This window comes from Dermacentor andersoni, chromosome 2 (assembly GCF_023375885.2).
Source record: "Dermacentor andersoni chromosome 2, qqDerAnde1_hic_scaffold, whole genome shotgun sequence".
NCBI lineage: Eukaryota > Metazoa > Arthropoda > Arachnida > Ixodida > Ixodidae > Dermacentor > Dermacentor andersoni.
Genome location: NC_092815.1, coordinates 11,911,468 through 11,931,541, shown reverse-complemented (window position 1 = coordinate 11,931,541; position 20,074 = coordinate 11,911,468). Strand labels below are relative to the sequence as shown.

The following is a 20,074-nucleotide window of genomic DNA, read 5'->3' as shown; positions in this document are numbered from 1 at the left end:
CACATCGTTCCAAGTTCCTTGTTGTAATGTCAGCACAACTTCACTAAGCGCCGCACGAGGAAAGGGTCATCTAGGGGCAATTGGCTTAAATGGCGCTTGAGGTAGTGGCCTACTTGCATCTGTCAAGTCTTCTTCTCAGAGACAATGGCCCTAAAGGGGCATTCAGGCTGGCTTGTCTTTCCGGAGGAAACTATTTCCAAAACGCCTTCCTCAGCCCTATTCGTCGCCTTCCGAAGAGCGTCCAGGTTGAAGTTCTTAAGCAGCCTGATCGCTTTGGATTTTTGCTTCTTTTGGTTGAATTCCACTGCCTTGAAATTCTTCTCAATCACGCTGATGGCCCTCTCTCGATAGGCGCCCTCAGAAAAGAAGACGAAGCCATCCTCCTTGTCGGTCTGTACCGCGATGCGGTCATTTTGCCGTAGGAAGCCAGTTATCTTCTTGAAGGGCGGGCTAGGGGAGGTTTGTGAACACGCAGTCCGAAGCAAAGTATCCACAGCGTCACTGGTAGCTCGGTCCCGCTCTGCCTCGCCAGCGCAGTCTCCCATTCGCCGTTCCGTAGCGAGCAACTGGCGCTTCTTGGAAGGCTATTCAAAGCTGTATTTTGGTCCATTTTGAAGCAGACTCCTGACATCTTCTGGAAGCGCAACATGGGCGCGAGAGCACAATTGGGCCGTAAATAACAATGCGGGAGGTCATCTGGCTGAACATTGTAAACGTCACAAAAGCCGTCCGTATCTTCGTGACGCCAAGTTTCTGGCACATTCTACAGATAGACTATAGAAAGATAGATATTAAAAGCGTTTTACATTGCTAGGGCCGAGCGCACGTGCATTAGCTGCCCGTCAGTGGCCACTTGCCGAAATAGAGATCCTTTTTCTGATGCAATAGAGAGGTTTTGATGTCACGGTAGTACTATTCGTGTTTCCATCTATACAAACCCTGTTTCTTCAAATAAAATTTAGTTGGAAGTTAACGCCTGTCGGTTGCACATGTTCTTGTTGTAGTCCGCGTCTTTGTAGCGCTGTTTTTTCTTCAAGTATGGTAAACCAACTCGCCCACATCAAGCTTCTGCTGCTCTTTCATTCTTCGCTGTGCTCGTTCGCTCGCTTACGCCGAGGACGCCGACGCTCAACGCAGGAACGGGCACCTAAGAGCTGCGCTCGAAAACGTTAACAATTTATGCGTGTGTCAATATGCTTGCGCACTCGTCCTACGATTCGAGAGTGCCTTGTGTGAAAGCACGAATCGTTTCACAGCGAGACAGAGACACAAATACATGAAAACGAGCGCTCGTCCTCATGTATCTGTGTTCCTGACTCGCTGTCAAACTTTTCGGTCTTAAACACAAAATGTTTCAAACACCAACTCCAAACAGTTATGTTATTCGAGAATGCACGTTGCCCAGATTGCCTTAATTTCCTCCTATTGAGCGTGTTTTCTGCCACCGGTGCGCTCAGTGCAGCGTCTCGTCGTCCTCTGCTGCAAGGAGACTTCGCAGCGCGTATGCTGTCTAGCCGTTTTGCGCAAAGAGTGGTGCGAGGTAATCCTGGACAGTCGAAGCGTCACGTCTTGATTTTGACGGGGGAGAGACGCAGAAACGGGCGTGGTCCATTCATTGAGTGCGAGTTAAAGAACGCCAGGTGGTCGACGTTAATCCGGAGTCCCTCGCTGCATACGACGTGCCTCACACGCAATCGGATCGTCGTTTTGGCACGCAATACTCCAGAATACTTCATTTTCGGCAGACACACGTGCGAACACTCGCAAAATAAAAAAAAAATGAAATGGCACGAAAGCAGCGGAAACGTTCGCCGACGCGCACCACATGTTCTCGCTCGCCTGACCTCGACAAGCCGTCGTGCGCGGGTGTCAGCCTTGCGTTGCTCGCGCGCTCTTCAGCAAACCGTGCCGCTGCCTCGGGACTCATTCGCCAACTGACGATCGCTTTTGAAAGAAAACGCTCGTCGCTTCGCCAGGCCTAAAACAAGAGAAAAATGGTGCGTATGCCAAAATTTTGTGATGTAATAGTGACGGTGAAGAAACAGACATTTCTAAACTGTGAGTCACGAACGGAACGGTTTATTGCTCAGCAAAAACAAGTGGCCCTCAACGCATAACAATAGCGGCGAGCACAATCGTCGGTTGTCGAAATTACGGGAAAATGGTTCGACTATTTATATACATAACTCACCGTACATTCAGCGTGATTGCTAGTATTCACGTGCGTTCTTAAATCTATGCCCGTGAGCAAAAGTACACGGACCGTAGGCTCGACGAAAAAACTGAATTTCTTCGTTACTCAGACACATACGGAAACTGACGAGCGCACTGAAAATTTCGCATCGCCAAGTTCGGGCTACAGTCCTCAAGTGCAAGTCGCATTCCTATGCAGAGAAGGAAATCAGCTTTATTACAGCATCCTTTGTCCGTATAAATGCTCCGGGAAGCACACCACTATTCGCGTTGCGCACGCATTCTGATTAGACGATATTCTTTCGCTATGTTCTATCGATGTTCTATCGGCAACAACATTCGAGAAATCTTTGATACGTTAAGGCGCGTCATGTGCCGAGCGATAAAATTGTAGTAACAGTTGTTATCGAGCGATAAACGGTCACCGGAAAGATTATAATATAGTTCTTATGAGGTTTCAGTTCCCCCCCCCCCCCTGAAATTTTTTCGGGCTGTCATGCACCGCCGACCAAACCAACACCCGTCGCTGGAAATCAAATGATTCCGGATTTTGTCTAGAATGTATTTTTTATGCTCGAAAAGGCATTTCTGCGCGATCATTGCGAACTCTGGCACTCTGGAACTCTGATTTCGTGGCAACGCCCATGCGTAGGGAGTCACATAAAGCAAGGAAGCACGTTTCAAGGGCGTTTCGATGGCGAGTCGTTGCGGCATCTCGCGGAGACCGCGGAATCTACGGAGCGCATGGATGTCAATACCGAAACATTATGGGTATAAAGGTCTTATAAACTTTTTGTGCGAAAGGTGCATTGACATTTCCAAAGTCATGCTTTGAATTTTCCATTCAGGAACTTTGTGGGTTTAATGTTGTTATAAACATTAGACGCCAAGGGTGCATTGACTTTTCTAAAGTCGTACATCGGACCATACAAAGAGACAAACCAAATCAACACACTATCAGACAAGTTGACAAGACTGTACTACTGTAGAGTTGACAAAGCGCACAGCGAGGTCTGATGAGACGAAGCGTTGTGGTGGTTCATTTGTGTGCCATCATGCACAGAAAAGAATATCAAGATTTTTTCACTTGCGCCAAGGTATTCATGTGAAGGCACTAAATCCAGCAAAGGTAACTATGTTCTTATTTGTTTTTCTACTTTGACTTTTATTCGCGAGGACACATTCAGCCTCTTTAATTTTCTTGTTCTCGCTACCCACGGGCTGCCAGAGCCAGCCAGAGCTTATGCGTTTTTCTCATGTTGCCCCGACCACCGCGCGGCGCACTTCGGTGCGTATTCGTTTTTCTCTGGCCGAGTGGAATTTCGCTTGGCAGAGTTGTAGACGCTTTCTGGCTAGCAGACGAAAAAAAGAAACAATGGTCGCTCGCCGCCATCACTGTGGAGACTCGACGAATTGCAACGCGTTCGCTTGAGCGCAACCTCTCCGGAAAGTCTTGTCTCGCCGGTGTAAGATACCAAGCAGTATGCGTATGGTTCTCTGTGGACCAAGCGTCTCACGTTTTCTTCGATATTCCTTGGGTAGGTGCCCAAAGCAGGCATTCGATTGTGCTCAACATGCTTTCCTTCGCGTTTCTTCATTTCGGAGCCCCCGCCCCGGAAAATAAAACATAAAAGACATTGTTGCGGCGCAGCGAACTGTCGCATGGCGAGAGTTCGATTTTGTTACTTCTTTTGCGGAAAGTAATGGGCAGCGCGACTCTTCAGTTGCCGGATACTCTTATTATATTATTGCGATAGCAATTATGTGGACACTCCGGATACATTCCTGCTGTCACCCTCATGTTCCGTATACAGTCTATAAGAGCGATAACATCGTGACCACGCGCCGCATGATGCATGTGCGAGTGAAAGCGTGCGAGGAAAAGGGGGGGGGTGAGTCGACGATGGTGGCTCAGTCTTGTGTGCGCAAGGGAGAAAAGCGGGGAGGAAGCGCGCCGAGTTCCGCCGCGCGCGATTATTAGGAGTAATGGAGGGAAGGGGGCGGGCCTTAGGATTCTGTGATCTGTGAATCTGTGATTTCGCAACATACTTACTTGCCTTGTTTGACGCATTATATACAGTGACTTTTTCTTAGATACCTAGATTCATTGGAGACTTATACGTATATTCAATTTTCTTGTTGCGAGGTTTTTTGCATACGTGCAGTGAACTTTGTTTCCAGTGACATTCTTTTCCCCTTTATCAAGCTGTATTTTGGCATTTGTATCTTCCATTGTAGCTTGGCATTTCTAATGTACGAGGGCGAGTGAAATGAAAGTGAGCCAACCCACCCCGGGCAATAATGGTTCGGTTCATTATCTGCGAGGCATGCGAGTAGCACACAGGCATCTCTCATTTACAAAAGGGACACGCAGGTGTGAGGATAATTGTTCTTTAATACTCTCATGCACTGGGTTGAACAGGGTTACGTGACATAATGGACGCTCAAAAAGTTGAACAGCGTGGAGTCGTGAGGATTTTTACAGCTGAAGGTGTTTCCCAAAAAGAAATTAGTAGCCCTATGGCTGCCTTTTATGTTGAACATTGCATTTCATTGGCCACTGTGAAGCGTTGGAGCAATCGGTTCAAAAGAGGACATGAAAGTTGCAAAGACGATCCAAGACTGGGCCAAAGCCACCGTGCAATCTCATAAACCTTTGCAATCACCTCCAACACAATTGCAAAGGTTGCGCTGATTAGACAAGAACGTAGGATAAGCACCGATGAACTGGCAGAGCATGTGAACATTAGTCACGATTCGGTTCACGCCATAATTCATTAACATCTCGGTTATCGGCTCTTGTGTGCGCAACGGATACCCAACATTTTGAACCACCGCCAGAAGACGGAGAGGTTCGGCGCTGCCTTGGCTCATCTGATCCGGTATCACAATGAGGGTGACGGCTTCTTGTCTGCAATTGTGACCGGGGACGAATCATGGTGCCACTAGTACGAGCCTGAAACACGATGGCAAAACGTACAGTGGAAACATTGGAATTCACCACCCACAAAGAAAGCAAAGGCCATCATTTCCGCTGGAAAGGTGTTGAGTTTCTTTTCGATCATCAAGGGCCATTACTGATCGAATTCGCTAAACCTGGAGAGACTATCAATCGTTTCCGGTATTCTGAAACGCCGGATCGGCTGCGTGTCACAATCAAGAACAAACGACGTGGAAAATTGACGAATGGGGTCATCTTTCTCCACGACAATGCCCGTCTCCGCGTCGCTGATGTGGTTAACACAAAACTGGCAATGTTCAAGTGGGAAACGCTGCAACATCCGCCATAGAGCCCCGACCTGTCGCCTTGGGACTTCCACATTTTTGGGCAATTGAAGAAACAGCTCAAGGGAATCTGCATGATTCGTGTCGGACGATGACGTGAAAGAGTTAGTTACAGACTTTTTGAAGCAGCAACTCAAGAAGTTTTATGAGACAGGAATCACGTGACTCATTAGTCAGTGAGACAAATGTCTAAATGCTCATGTAGGCTACTTTTAAATAAAGTACCCCGTTTGCCATATATTTGCATTGTCTCACTTTCGTTTGCCTCGCCGTCGTATAATTTGCAGAACTTCTGCTTTCTATATATTCTCTCTGTTGAAACTATTATTTCAGTGCAATTACTCACAATACACGACAGGCGACAGCTGCGCCTGCGCAATACATTGGAAAAAAGGACAGCGTCATTCAGATTTTTCCCTGGCCATTGCATATGTACAAGAATGTAAACAAAGTTCTCAAATGACAAAGTTTCATTAAAATATTTGTCCTCGACTTGTTCATTTCATGGCCTTTACATTTTTCATATCAGCGGCATGCACTGCTTTGCTGGTTTCGAACTTATATATTTCCCAAGTTCGTGTGATATCTTCTTTACTTGCTAAATAGACAAAATAGAAACATGGAAGCATTGATATCAGTTATTTCGGACGCAATTTTTGGGACCCCATAAGGGTATATTATTTTATTAAAAAAATACATATTTTACTTGTCTTGACAGTGTGTAGCGTTCAAGAATTCGTCTGCAGCATCTTTGGCAATGGCAGTGCAGTCATTTATTAATGCATTTGATGCCTTAACAAATTCTACGAGGAGGAGGCCGAGCTGCAACGTGCTGCACCTCGTGGCGGCAAGAAAAACTTGAGAAAAGCACGCATTATTTCTCTATTTCATGTCTTTGTGCCTGCGAACCTATGAAAAACACGATGTGACTTACAATAAGGGCGCAGGAAAGCCTGTCTACGTTTTCTTGTGCGCAGACGACCTTCCCGTCGCCTAGCTTTCCAGGCGTCCTGCTCAGCCGCCATCTTGTTTGGACAGGAAAGTAGTCTGCACCGGTTTTTGGATGCTGTCTTCGCGAAGCTGTCTACGTTGACATCTCCGCGAGAATTGGAACGAGACTTAAGCTGGCCGCTGTCCGCTTAGCCGTCTACTTTGCCGTCCACGACGAGTATTGGAACACAGCTATAGTTGTCGACGCCGCCACGCGCCAACACGCGACGCAGTCTCCGTGCCTGACGTTGAGCGTGCCCAGACGCGGCGCCGCGCGTGCGGACGCGTTCCGACGTGTGCGTCTGGTTGGGGTTCTACGCGTTTCTCGGCGCTCGCACGCACCGGCGCGCCATGCATTTCGGAGGCCACGCGCAGGCTTCGCGGCGGCTCCGCTAGGTGGCACAACGAGCGTTCTTAGGGGAACGCGAAAGAGGAATCCCGCTGCAGTGCACGCCTCATGCATAACTCGTTACGAAGGTGGCAATACGTTGCGTCGCTGTATTGATTCAATGCTAAGCGCACTACAGTCGACAGTCATCGCGAGGTGCATTCTGCCGAATTTTTTCTCCCTCACCGTTGCGGACAAGCGTACGGCGTCCTTGCTCCGGTGCACATCTCACAATCACAGAAATCTCCTCTCTTCAAACGCAGGGCGAAATGCAACCTGGACGGCTCGTGTAGAGCGGCAGCCTCTTCGATCGCAAAGGGGCGCTTTGGTCGCCCGTCCCAGGATTCACATGCCTCGCTGGTTCAGAACGTGCACCCTTTTGGTAAGCATCGACGGTCAGCCTAGACCGTTCCCCATGATTTACCTCGGGAAGTCCTGCACGATAGCTTGGAACGGATAGATCGTTTCGTTCGGCATCCACTGGTTCCATTTCATATCATTTTTTATGTTTTAAATAGAAAGCTCAAGTTGGACATCTCACTCATAAGAACAGATTGCTTGCTTAAATCTTCAATTCTATTTTTTATTTCGAAAATTGCCCATTTTTGAAAATAATGTTTTTTTTTAAGTAAGGCATAAATTCAAATGCGTCATTCATATTAATTTCAGATGATCAATTTTAAATAAATAATCAGAAAGGCTGCTTTTACATGAGCTCGGTCTAGTCGTGACAAAAGTTAGCAATAAAGCGACGTAAAGGCACGGCACATTCTGGCACACATTTGATTATTATTATTATTATTATTATTATTATTATTATTATTATTATTATTATTATTATTATATTTGTTGTTGTTGTTGTTGCTGTGCCCCTTGTACAATGGCATTAAACCATGTTAGGGATAGGCCGGATGATAAACGAATAAAAGTATATGCAAATGTGCAAACGCAGCTACCAAAGAAACCAATCATAAATCAAATAATCTACAAATTATTTACAATCTACAATTCTACATAATTTCAAGGTCCGTAGGCGCTACAGAAAGGAGTGGCACATACACAAAAAAAGAATGCAGAACAATGAATAAAAGATTTGTTAGATGGCATGGAGAACAGTAGTCTTTGAACCTCGACGCGTCTGTAATAGTGGCGACCGATGCGGGAAGGTGGATTCAGTCATTGCACGTACGCGAAAAAAACGAGTAATAGTACGCCTTCGTACGACAGGATGGCACGGAAACTTTATGAAGGTGATCGCTGCGGGATGAAAAGTAAAAAGGAGGTGTTAAACGTTTCTCTTTTAATACCGGGTTGTGGTAAATCTTGTGGAAAAGGCAGAGGCGACTGTATGCGCGACAGACTGAAAGATCTGGTATGCTAACGGTTTGCTTCATGAGTGTTACGCTAGCATGACGAGAGTGATTAGATAGAATAAAGCGTGATGCGCGATTCTAAATGGCTTCGAGGGAGAGGGTTAGTGATGCTTGAGGGGGATCCCAGATGGCCGCGTCATAATCAAATTTTGAGCGGACAAGTGTTTTGTAGAGCGACAGCTTTAAAGATGCTGAACGGCTTAAAAGTTTGTGCGCAGATAGCCTAGTGTGCAGATATAGCGTTAGAGGTTGTACGGGTTGTCCCACATAACTTGAGCCAAAGTTTTAAAAATGAAAAGCACTCCGGACGCGAGTCGAACCGAATGCATAATGTTGGCACTGACCTAGAGTTACTCAGGCTATTCTTTTTATTTTCTCCTTAACTAACTGATTATTTATGGTTTAATTAATCAACTTTTTAAGTATTGGCTGCAGACCCCAAGTGTGATACGCAATGTCGTATCGCACCTTGAGAAACCTCTCAATAAATTGCTTTCAACGCAAAATATCTCACGTGGTCCTTTTTTCCCGCGTTCCAAAGAAAGCCCGCGAAATATGAAAAAAATATATCACGTGACGGGCGCTTGCACACTGTTATTGTGCTGCTCTCAAGTGTGCGATGGATGAACAAGGTCGGCTGCAGCGAGACTGGCCCGCGGCAGGGCATTGTGCCTGGTGTAGGTAACTAGGCATGCGGCTCTTATCACATGACGGTGCAAATGCAAGCTATATACTGGCCGAGCGTTGCCGAAGTGATAAAGCGTCTAAGCCCACCAGAAAGAAAAAACGAAAGCAGCTTTTTGATTCTGCTCGAAAGAAGGAAAGGGCGAGGCGCGTGGGAACGATGGAAGGCGATGACGGCTGCTACAATTTTGCCCTTGTACACAAATGACCTTGTGGTAGTTTTCGAATTGAACGTTGATGCTACAACTTTAAACCTTAGGGCTCGAATAACAGCGGATAAATCACACGGGGACAAAACTACCTAATGGTAAAAAAAGAACATTGGCTATATTCAATGAAGATTACGCATTTCTTCTTCAGACGATGACTCTTTTCGCACTGGCCCCGTCTGCTCTCCTTCTCACACTCTACCAGACGTTCTTTTTTGATCGCGCACCCTGCACGTGCGCATCGCTGCGTGGCCGCAGTATCGGGTGGCCGCGTCTTGCTTCACACTTGTGCACCATGACCGGCGCACCAGTCCTTGAAACAGTGCGTCCGCAGGCTGTTCCAGTTTACCGATGTAGATCATACCTTATGTACCTCATCTGAACCAATCCCAGCGAACTGCAATATATTCAGGGCTCCTCAGGCGCCCGTATCCCTGTGTGTTCGCCACAGCAACGCTATTTGACTGTGACCAACGTTAAGCAGCTGATATGGCTTACTCCAATAAGGAAACAACCGATATGGCTTTGGCTCTATGTGCGTCAAGTAGACATAGAAGGCGCGCAGTTGAGCTATTTCAACGCGGGCATCCAGGTACACGTCCCAGCTCGATGACGATTGTGCGTGCATATGAAACGCTGAGACATACTGGGACTTTTACGAAGGAACGACATAAATCTTCAATCCTCGACGAGGATGTGCAGAAAGATATTCTGTCAAAGTTTTCTTCAGACCCACATGCAAGTTTTCGTAGCGTTGGTGATGAAGCTGGAGTGTCAAAGTCTTCAGTGTGGAGATCGTTAAGAACAGGCAACTTCATCCGTACTACGTGCAGCTGCACCAGATGTTGGAGCACCCCGACTTTTAATGTCGAAAGGACTTTGTAAACTGGATTATAATCGACGGAAGAGGACCCAGGCTTCGTCAACAAAGTACTGTGGACCGATGACGCTACCTTCTGACTTAATGCCCAAGTGAACATCCACAACGCTCACTATTGGAGCGACGAAAACCCTCACTGTGTTTTGAAGACACATCACCAGTATCAGTGGTCGGTTAATATGTGGTGTAAAATTTATGGTGGCACTATCATTGGCCCCGTGTTTTTTGATAACACGCTTACAGGCGAAAGATACGTCAACGACATCCTTGATGGGGCGCTTGAGGATTTTTGCGAAGTTCCATTGGCTAGGATCAAGGATCACGGGAAGCCGGGAGTGCCGGAAGAAATTTGAGACTCCTTTCATCATCCGCCAGCGCCGACGCCAGCGCCGCGAGCGGCGGGCTCGAGAGCGGGAAGAGCAGCTTCAATCACCGGCGCCACGGGGCGACGGCCACCGCAGCCGGTCTAGGGAGAGACACTCGTCGTCAGTCTCCTTCGCGTGAGGGGGGTCGACCGGTGACGGCGGCGCCACGGCCGGAAGACGTCGGTCAACCAGGAGTCGGAGCCGGAGCCGCTGCGGCCGGTCGAGATCGCGGAGCGCCCCGAGGCAGCAGCCGGGGGGCCAAGCCAACCGTGGAGGCCGGGGACAACAGCAGCATCAGCAACGAAACCAACAAGGCGCCCAATCACAGGTGACGTCCCAAAGAAACTGGGCCAGCATAGTGGCAGGGAGGGGGAGCGAGGTGCATCCCGAAATAGTTACACTTGACACAGCTAAGAGTCTACAGCAAACCATCCAAAACATGCAGAGAAAGATCGCACAACAGGATAAAAATATCCGCGCCTACGAGAGGGGTTGCTTCCCACAACCAATGGACAGGGACCGACACCCTAGCACGGCACCCAGCGCCCTATCAGTTCCCTTACCGACATCGGTGCTTATTAGCATACCAACAACTACAGAAAGTGAAGAGTCCGATATGGACTCCCAGGGTCCACCGAACAAACGAAAAGCCATTCTCATTCACAGGACTCCCACTAGAGCCCCAATTGAGGACGCAGACCTAATGAAACGCGTAGAGCAACACGTTGAACGCGCGGTCAAGGCGGCTATGAACGCCATCCTCCCTGCGATTTTTGAACGCTTCCAGCAGTTAGAGAACCGCATGACGGCACTCGAACAGAACCACAACACGCTAGCCGCACAGGTCGCACAAATAGCACAATACATCCCAAAATTTGCGCCCGTCCAGCCGGAGCAAACTCTCCCTCACCCCGCGGTCTTCCCTCAGGCGGCACCCGTCAGCGCAGCGGCGGTCCTCCGCCCTTCCCGCCTGGACCTGGCCGTCCACAGACTCCCCAACAATCAACATGGCTGTAACAACCAATAGCACCTATCACGTTTGGCAGTGGAACTGCCGCGGATTCAAAAAGAAGAAGGCAAACCTTCACCAGCATGTTAATAACACGGCACAGCAAGAATCCTACAAACCTGATATTATAGCGCTACAAGAAGTCAACATGGAAGCCGGCCTCCCCTTTTACCGGGCTTTCCACTGCCGTAACAACTCCAAGAAAGTCACTACGCTCGTTCGCCGAGAACAAGTGACGGTGATCCACGACATCGAAACTTCCTCCCCCTCGGGCATCCCCCACGTTTACGTGGAGATCATCCTGACGTGCGCGTCAGAACCCAACCTATTCGTCCTCAACGTATACGTCGCTCCGCATGCATACCCGAATTTCGATGCACTTTTTCGCTCGGCCCTCAAAGTCAGCCGCGACTGCCCCCTGCTCATCGTTGGGGACTTTAACGCCGGTCATACTCTGTGGTGATACCTGGGCGACACCCACAAGAGCAGACATCTAGCAGAAGCCGCGCAAGAGTTGGGCCTCACGCTAATCAACGATACTACCGCCCGCACCAGAATCGGTAGCCGAGGTCAGGTAGACACTAACCCGGACCTGACGTTCGTCGTCCACTCGCAAGACTACGCCTGGACGAACACCGGCGAAACTCTGGGAAGCAACCACTGCGTCCTTCACACGGAAATCTATGCACGCAGCAAGCGTCGCAGGAAGCATCGCTTCTTGGTTACAAACTGGGACAAATTCCGCGAGTCCAGAAGAATGCGAGCCAGTGAGGGATCCATAGCCAATATCTCATCCTGGACGAGCCAACTCCTGGGCGACGTGGAAGAGCATACGGAACATCTTGACCCGGAAGACGCCCCGGAAACCTCCAACGTCGACAGCAGGCTGCTTCACATGTGGCAGGCAAGATCGAGCATGCTCCGGCGTTGGCAACGGCAGGGGAAATATAACCAAGCCCTAAAAGAAATAATCGCTCGACTCGACGCAGAGATCTCCGATCACGCGACCGAGATCACCCGGCAGCAATGGTACCAGATATGTGATCGCATGAGGGGACGCCTCAGCGCAGCCCGGACGTGGCACCTCCTATACGCCACCTCCTGGACCCGGACACCACCAGGGCCGAAGGCAGAAGAAACATGGCCAAGTTAATCAAAAGGCATGCTCAGGACCCGGGGGCGTTCCTGGCCGAGATGCGAGACAAGTACACTGTTACCTGCGGCCTACCAGGGCCGGCCGAACGCGCACATAGACGCAGACTTTACGTTCGCTGAGGTGTCGGCCACCGTCTACAAGCTGCGGACGAACTTGGCGCCGCGTTCCGACCACGTTACCAACAAGATCCTACGCATCCTGGACGAGGCCGCAATGGAGCAGCTCACCGAGTTCATGAACGAATGCTGGAATCCCGGAAGAGTGGAAGACGTCCACGATCGTCTTTATACCAAAACCAGGCAAACCACTCAATGCGGACAACCTCAGGCCGATTTCACTCACATCATGCGTCGGCAAACTGATGGAGCACGTGGTCCTAGACCGTCTCAATGAACACGTAGAAGATGGGGACGAGTTCCCCCGCTCTATGTTTGGTTTCGGGCCACACCTGTCCTCCCAAATGTACTCCTTCAGTTAAAAAGGCAGGTGATGCAACCCGAAAGTCCGGCGGACGCTCGCCGATTCCGGTGCCTCCTGGGCCTCGACCTGAAGAAGGCCTTCGACAATGATGCCCATGCAGCGGTACTCGAGGGCCTGACCCAACTGGGTGTCGGAAACCGAGCGCACCAATACGTCCGAAACTTTCTCACCGACCGGAAGTGCCGGATCAAAGTCGGCGAACATGAAACTGGCATTATAGAGCTGGGGAGCCGAGGCACGCCGCAGGGATCAGTCATCTCCCCTTTTCTCTTTAACGCGGCGATACGCGGGCTCCCGGAACTCTGTGCTCTATCCCCGGGCTTCACCATAGCCTCTACGCTGACGACGTGACGTTATGGGCAGCGGCGGATGATCCACAAACTCTTCAAGAGACCATGCAACGCGGCATCGACGTCGTACAAGCTTATGCGGAGTCGAGGGGCCTGACGTGCTCACCGGAAAAGTCTGTATACCTCCTGATCAAGCCCGGCAGATGTAGCTGTCCCAGGAGATTACCGCGGAGAAGGCGCTTCCTTGAACTTAAGGTCGGAGAACTTACCATCCCGGAGCGCCCCAGTATCAAAATATTGGGGCTAGACTTTCAGAACACGCTGCGCTGCGGGCTCCTGTTAAGGAAACTCCAGAGGGCGACCAACTACACACTACAGCTCATTCGCCGGATGGCTAATCGGCACCACGGCATGGGCGAGGGCGATCTGCTTTGACTTGTGCAGGCATACATAACCAGCAGAACCATGTACTCGACACCATATGTCAAACTCGCAGCCACGGACTTAGCCAAATTAAACACAATGACTAGACGAAGCACAAAGGCAGACCTGGGCCTTCCGGACCACGCGGCCACCACAAGGCTAGAGGCCTTAGGCATGCACAACACGATCGAGGAGCTCTTAGACGCTCACCACACAGCCCAAGTCCGTCGTCTCTCGCTAACCCCGGCTGGCCGCACAGTCCTCCGGAAGCTCAGTCTCGAGGCTATCCCCGAGGTTACAGAGTACATGACGATTCCACGAAAGGTCAGGGGGCATACTTATGCCCCACCTCTACCCCGCAACATGGACCCCGAGTTCCACCAGGGCCGTTGGCAGGCCCGTAGTGAAGCCATTTGGCGACGCTCGGCTCGCAAGATGGAGTGGTCTACACAGACGCAGCCAGACACCCTCGCGGTGACCTCATGACCGCGGTGGTAGCGGATCACAACGGTGGATTGATAGAACACACAACAATCACGGCTCGCCGAGTGGTGGAAGCGGAGGAAACCGCGATTGCCATGGCCATGCATGCGGAAGCGAATACCATCATCAGCGACAGCAAGCAGGTCATCGGCAATTTCGTCCGCGGTAGAATTTCCAAACAGGCGTACCATGTCCTCACACGACGCCCCCTAAGCGGCTTGAAAACCCTCGTGTGGACCCCCGCTCACACGGCTGTGCCCGGCAACGCGTCGGCTCACAGTTTAGCTCGATATCTCGCGCGCCGAGCCTCGTCCGCGGATGCATGGCGTGAATGAGGTGGAGAGACACGAGGAACCCTGCGAGACTTATCATGAGCTTATCATGGCTTGAGGCGTCGCGCGCTCGCACCACCGGCCAAGCAACTCGACAAAACGCAAGCGGTCGCGTTTCGGCGACTTCAGACAAACACATACCCACACCCAAAGTACATTAACAAAATCACAGGGGGCAAGGAAAGCGACCAATGTAGGCTCTGTTCAGAAACAGGAACACTCACACACATAATGTGGGAATGCACCTCGCTCCCGTTCTCTCATCCCCCCGTCAGCAGCGAGACTGACTGGACAGCCTGGCTCAGTTCCGGGGACGTCGACCGACAGCTTGAACTGGTGGACTGGGCGGAGAAGGCCAAGCAGGCCCAGGGCCTTACTTGAGCCGAAACCCTCAGCCACGTCCCCCTTTACCCTTCCTCCTTTCAATAAAGTTTATCACCACCACCATCCGTCACTAAGCTGCAGACGTAGCCGTACCAACCTTTTGTACAAAATCATTCATTCGATTATTACATGCACGGATCTACTAGCTTGTGTCCTACTGCGGGTTCTGACAAATGACTACCAGAGAATATAGACCCTTTCACGTCCCTGCATCTTTCAGCACACACTCAGCTTTCCACAGAACGCAAATTCAATGCAGCTGTCATTTTCTCCATGTCACTATCATTCAAAACGTGCTGTCTTCCTTCTATTCCGAGCTTCGCACTTTCGTATGAGCCTTTTTCTTACTGCCGCCCAAGGGCACGGGATCAAATCCCGGCCTCAGCGGCCGCATCTCGTTCAGGCCGACTTGCGAAAACGCTTGTGTACCGTGCATTGGTTGCACGTTGAAGAACCCCAGCTGGTAGAAATTAATCCGGAGTCCTCCACTACGGCGTGCCCCATAATCATATCGTGGTTTTGATTCGTATAACCCGAGAATTTCATTTCATTCTTTCTATTTGCATTCCTCTCCTGTCTTCTCGTAGTTTCCATCTTTTTCGATGTATGTACTACGTCCCTCAATGGTGTGTTGCTGTATTGTTGCTTATTACGTAGCTGTCTATCTAGTTCATTTTGTTCATCTATAACTTTTGGATGTAGTTGTTTTACATTTCTATCTTTTTTGGTTTTGTTTCTCTGTAGACCTCGTGTTATTCCTGGGCACAATAAATAAATTGTTGATTATTATTATTATTCGGCATAAGATCTGTGTTTCGTGCTCCCGGCCTCATTTCGGCAAACAGCCATTCTTTCGCTGTATTTCATGCGGAAATCGTGCACACATGAAGTGTACTGCATGGCTGGACAACAACCTCGAGCTGCTGAAATCGGATGAGCAGTGTTGGGACTCAAGGTAGCGTGTCCCATCCCTGTCACCAACTGTTACGACGCCGATTACTTTAACGTCGACAGGCGTTACTTCTGGGTAGCGTCGCGTTGTTGGCAGGCCGCAGGCGTCCGGGAGACCATCGTGACAAAGCAGGGGCGACACCGTTTCTAGTGCGAAAATTGCACTATTTATTCCATGGTAACGAAGTAGGAAAGAAAGAAGAGAATACAAAGAAAATACATTGTGGGGCCGCTTAAATAGGCCCGTTAAAATCGAAGGCGGAACTTTGCTCACGCGAACGTCACATGGGATGTAACGACTCCGGTCAGTGATTGGCGACTGCTCCCTCTCTCCTGAAGGATGTTGCACGTGCTTGCCTCCGCTGGCGGTACGCCCGTGAGTCCCGTTTGGTACGAGGAAGGAGGGCCTCCCCTTGACTCGCCCCCCACCTGTCCAGCACACACACACAGAGGGGCCCGTACGTAATTACTGTGGCGCGCCAGCCAGACCGGGAGAGGAGGAGGAGGAGGAGGAGGAGGAGGAGGAAGATACCGACGCAATGGGGCCAGCAGCCACGGGGCGAGGGATCGGCAGCTCAGCAGCGGAATTTCCTTCCGTGGTGACGAACCGTTTGTTCGCTGCATATAGATTCCCTTGAGCCGTTCGTCACGTCCCGTGGCGCTCTTCTGCGCCTTTTCACCCTGGTCCGGTCCGTCGCAGCTGAACAAGCAAATCGGTCGCGCTACTTTTCCTTTCCTGTTGGGTAAGCAATAACTCCAGAACAGTGCCGAACCTACAATCACAAAGCAAGCGAGTACAAGGCCACCCTCCGCCGAGGCACACCAGGCTTAAAAAAAGAAAAAGAGCGCTATTGCTTTTCTATCCCTCTTGCGCGTCCTCCCCGTGAAACACTAGAAACATCCATCTCCTAAAAGCTCCAAGAACTGATTACCAAAATATGTATCATGTTGATAGACATGGCACTGCAAGCCAACTGAGGCTTAGGGCGGCTTGTTCGTGTTGTTCTGTATTTTTGGGTGGCAATAAACATTATATTAATATTATTATTATTATTATTATTATTATTATTATTATTATTATTTATTTATTCATTTATTTATTTATTTATTTATTTATTTATTTATTTATTTATTTATTTATTTGCTTTACACTTTGTCGCTGGAAGAAAGGTTTCAGCATAAAGGTGTCCTCAAGTTTAGGAAACTACGCAACAAATCGTTCAGGTCGAGAACGGGAAGGGCATGTTAACATGTCGATGTTGTGCGTGTGAATTGTACATAACTCCATGCGCAAAAGACTGACATGTTTTGTCAGAACAGAGCATCATCTGTAATGCGTCCAACTTCGATTTTCAGACGGTCGGCGGTGCCATCGGCGCCCTTATGGCCTACGGAGTCTACGTGTTAGTGACGCACCGCCAGGAGCAAGTCAAAAAGCCGCACATCATCTTCATACTCGCCGATGACCTGGTGAGTGAGACAGTGCATGGGTAGTTTGTTCGCCTCCACAATGGTCAGCCAGAGCATGAGCATGACTACTGCTCTTCTAAGAGCCCCGCTGTGGTTTGACCTCGCTGGTGGCGAATTTAGGAAATAGCAACACTAGCACAGCGATGACACGTGGAAATGTGCACGTTCTGTAGCTTTCTGTCGCCTGCTGACTATATGAAAATGAAATTTAAGGACACACACGCTGTACGGCCTGTGGAAGGTGAAGGCGAAGCCTGGCGAGAAAAAAAAATCGCCAATGATTACGATACTCCCTAACGCGAATTTTGTCTGCAGCTGGTTAGGTGTTTTGAATTCGCGGTATATTGTGGCAAAGAATTTGGTTCTGAAGGACAGGGTCCCCTCGGCGGCGCTGAGCCTCTGCTCGGGCAGCTCGCGGCAGACGAAGCATTTCCACTTGTTGGGTTGCCCAGTGCTCAGAAAGAAAGCGTAAACATGAGAACGCGTGGCTGGCGCGGAGCGTATTCTCTAGCGGAGCGGCGCAGGCGAAGTAGCGCGTTCGCAGTGGGTCCGAAGCCCACGGCAGAACTTTGTTCCCATATATGGTATCAGTGGACGTGCTCGCCGCATGCCTGGTCGCAGCCGTGGAGCACGTCTAGTGCGGCACTCCGCTTTCCTCTTCACCCTTTCGCCATACTCACCTCCTCCGCTTTATACCTCAAGCTTGCGCTGCACCCTCCTTTTCGCGCTCTCTTCGCCCTCGCCGTCTTTCATCCGCCGCTGCGCTCCGCGTTCGCTCTTTCATCCTTTGCTGTGCTCGTCCGCTCGGTTACGCCGAGGGACGACACCGAAGGACGCCGACGCTTGACGCAGGAACGGGCGCCTAACAGCTGCACTCTAAAGAAACTATGAACGAACAGGAGAAGGTAAGTACGTCTGGGGAAGCGAGGGTGTCAGTCTCGCGATATCGTCGCTCCAACTGTTTTAGAGCGCAGCTCTTACACTCTTAGGCAAAGTTACACCCTTTGGCTTGCCCCTTCTGCCACACAACAATAATCGTTATCTGCCTTGATGCGTTTCCTTTCTTTAACGCTGCGAGCCCGGTACTTTCCAGTAACGAACGCCACGCGCGTTATCAGCATAGAACGGTTTACACCCTTTGGAGTGCCCCTTCTGATAACGCGCGTGCCGTTCGTTACTGGAAAGTTCCGGGCTCGCAGCGCTAAAGAAAGGAAACGCATCAAGGCAGATAACGATTATTGTTGTGTGGCAGAAGGGGCAAGCCAAAGGGTGTAACTTTGCCTAAGAGTGTAGGCACCCGTTCCTGAGTTGAACGTCGGCATCCTCCGAAGTCGGCGGCGTCTCTCGGCGTAACCTAACGAACGAGCACAGCGAAGGACGAAAGAGCGAAAGCGGAGCGCAGCGGGGGATGAACGACGGCGATAGCGAAGAGACCGCGATAAGAAAAGTGGAGGAGGAGGGTATGGCGAAAGCGTGAGAAGAAAAGCATAGTGCCGCACAAGACGGCCTCTGCGGCGACGACCGCTACGAGACGGTGCCAGAGTAGCTAGCCGTCGTCTCTTCATCGATGACGGTAAGGCATGCGGCGAGCGGGTCCACCGATACCATACATGGAAGCACAGCGCTGCATGAGCGGAGGCCTATCTGCAGTCATTGATGTGAATCGCGCCCATGCGTCACCCACACGCTGCCTCTCGCACCCCCCCCCCCCCCCGCCCCCTCATCAACAAGGCAGTCGCGCCACGCTTCGCTCCGTGTAAAATGTGCCGCGCGGGACAGATTGTCCGCGCCAGCCACGCTACTCACGGCGTTATCTTTTCAATATAAACTATGTACCTAGACAATCATAATACAAAACACTGACACGCGAAATGAAAGCGCGTATAGAGCTGCCCTCAAATATTGCGTTAGGGAGTATCGTAATCGTCTGTGAATACTTCTTTCACAATGACAACTCATTTCTTCATAAAGTTGACATCGCTACGCAGTTAATAAAACATAGCTTTTAACCACGATATTTGTGTTGATTTCAAACGTAAGAATGGCGCAAGAAACATAACACGGGCATGAGCAAGAGGACTGGACACATTGGAAGCTAAAATCCCACGGCAAACTGGAATGGGGAAAACGAGTCAATGCATGAATAAATGTATATATAGACAACGCAGGAAATATTTTAAGGAAACGACAACTTTCAATTTCTCGCGGTGTTGTCGAGATTGTGGCTGCTCCCCAAGGTTAGACGAAACAAACATTCTCTTCAAACATGCAGATCGACTAGCACGTGAAATCGTCAAGGCAATTTTTTTATCGAGGACAACCGAAGACACGTGTGTGAGCCATGCTTCAGTGACTTTACAGAATAGGGAGACAAATTTCCTGAGGTCTGTTCTAAGCAGCTGCAGTTAAATTAAGTGTAGTTAAATAACCATGAGCTTGTGAACATTTGAAGAGTATGATTTAATTACAGGCAACTGAAATTCTTAATCCACCTGTTCGAAAGAAACAGTTTCGCTGAAAACTGGGCTGTGGTATGCAATGTCTGACAAGTCCGCTGTTTTTTTTTATTCGTACTTTCCCGTGTCTTATTCTATGCTCTCGTTTACTCTCCTTTTATGAAACAAAAACTGAAGCTGCTGCCGCTACTGAAGCTGCTAGTATATTTCTGCGACTTCTACTACTACTACTTCTAGTATACTTCTACTAGTATACTACTTCCGCTGCTGCTG

The 20,074-nt window shown here is 49.8% G+C and overlaps 1 protein-coding gene across 3 annotated transcripts in view; it reads left to right on the top strand.

The window, feature by feature from the left end:
* The first annotated feature begins 6,881 nt into the window (after positions 1–6,881).
* The window catches only part of LOC126542981 (arylsulfatase B-like), an 80,629-nt gene continuing 67,436 nt past the window's right edge, over positions 6,882–20,074 (top strand). For 2 of the 3 annotated variants that reach the window (XM_050190117.3, XM_050190115.3), the window contains exons 1-2: positions 6,882–7,238; positions 17,232–17,345. In XM_050190117.3, coding sequence (XP_050046074.2) covers positions 6,978–7,238; positions 17,232–17,345 — 375 coding nt within the window. In that variant the 5' untranslated portion in view covers positions 6,882–6,977. The remainder of the gene's footprint in view (positions 7,239–17,231; positions 17,346–20,074) is intronic. The other variant, XM_055077536.2, reaches the window with a different exon arrangement.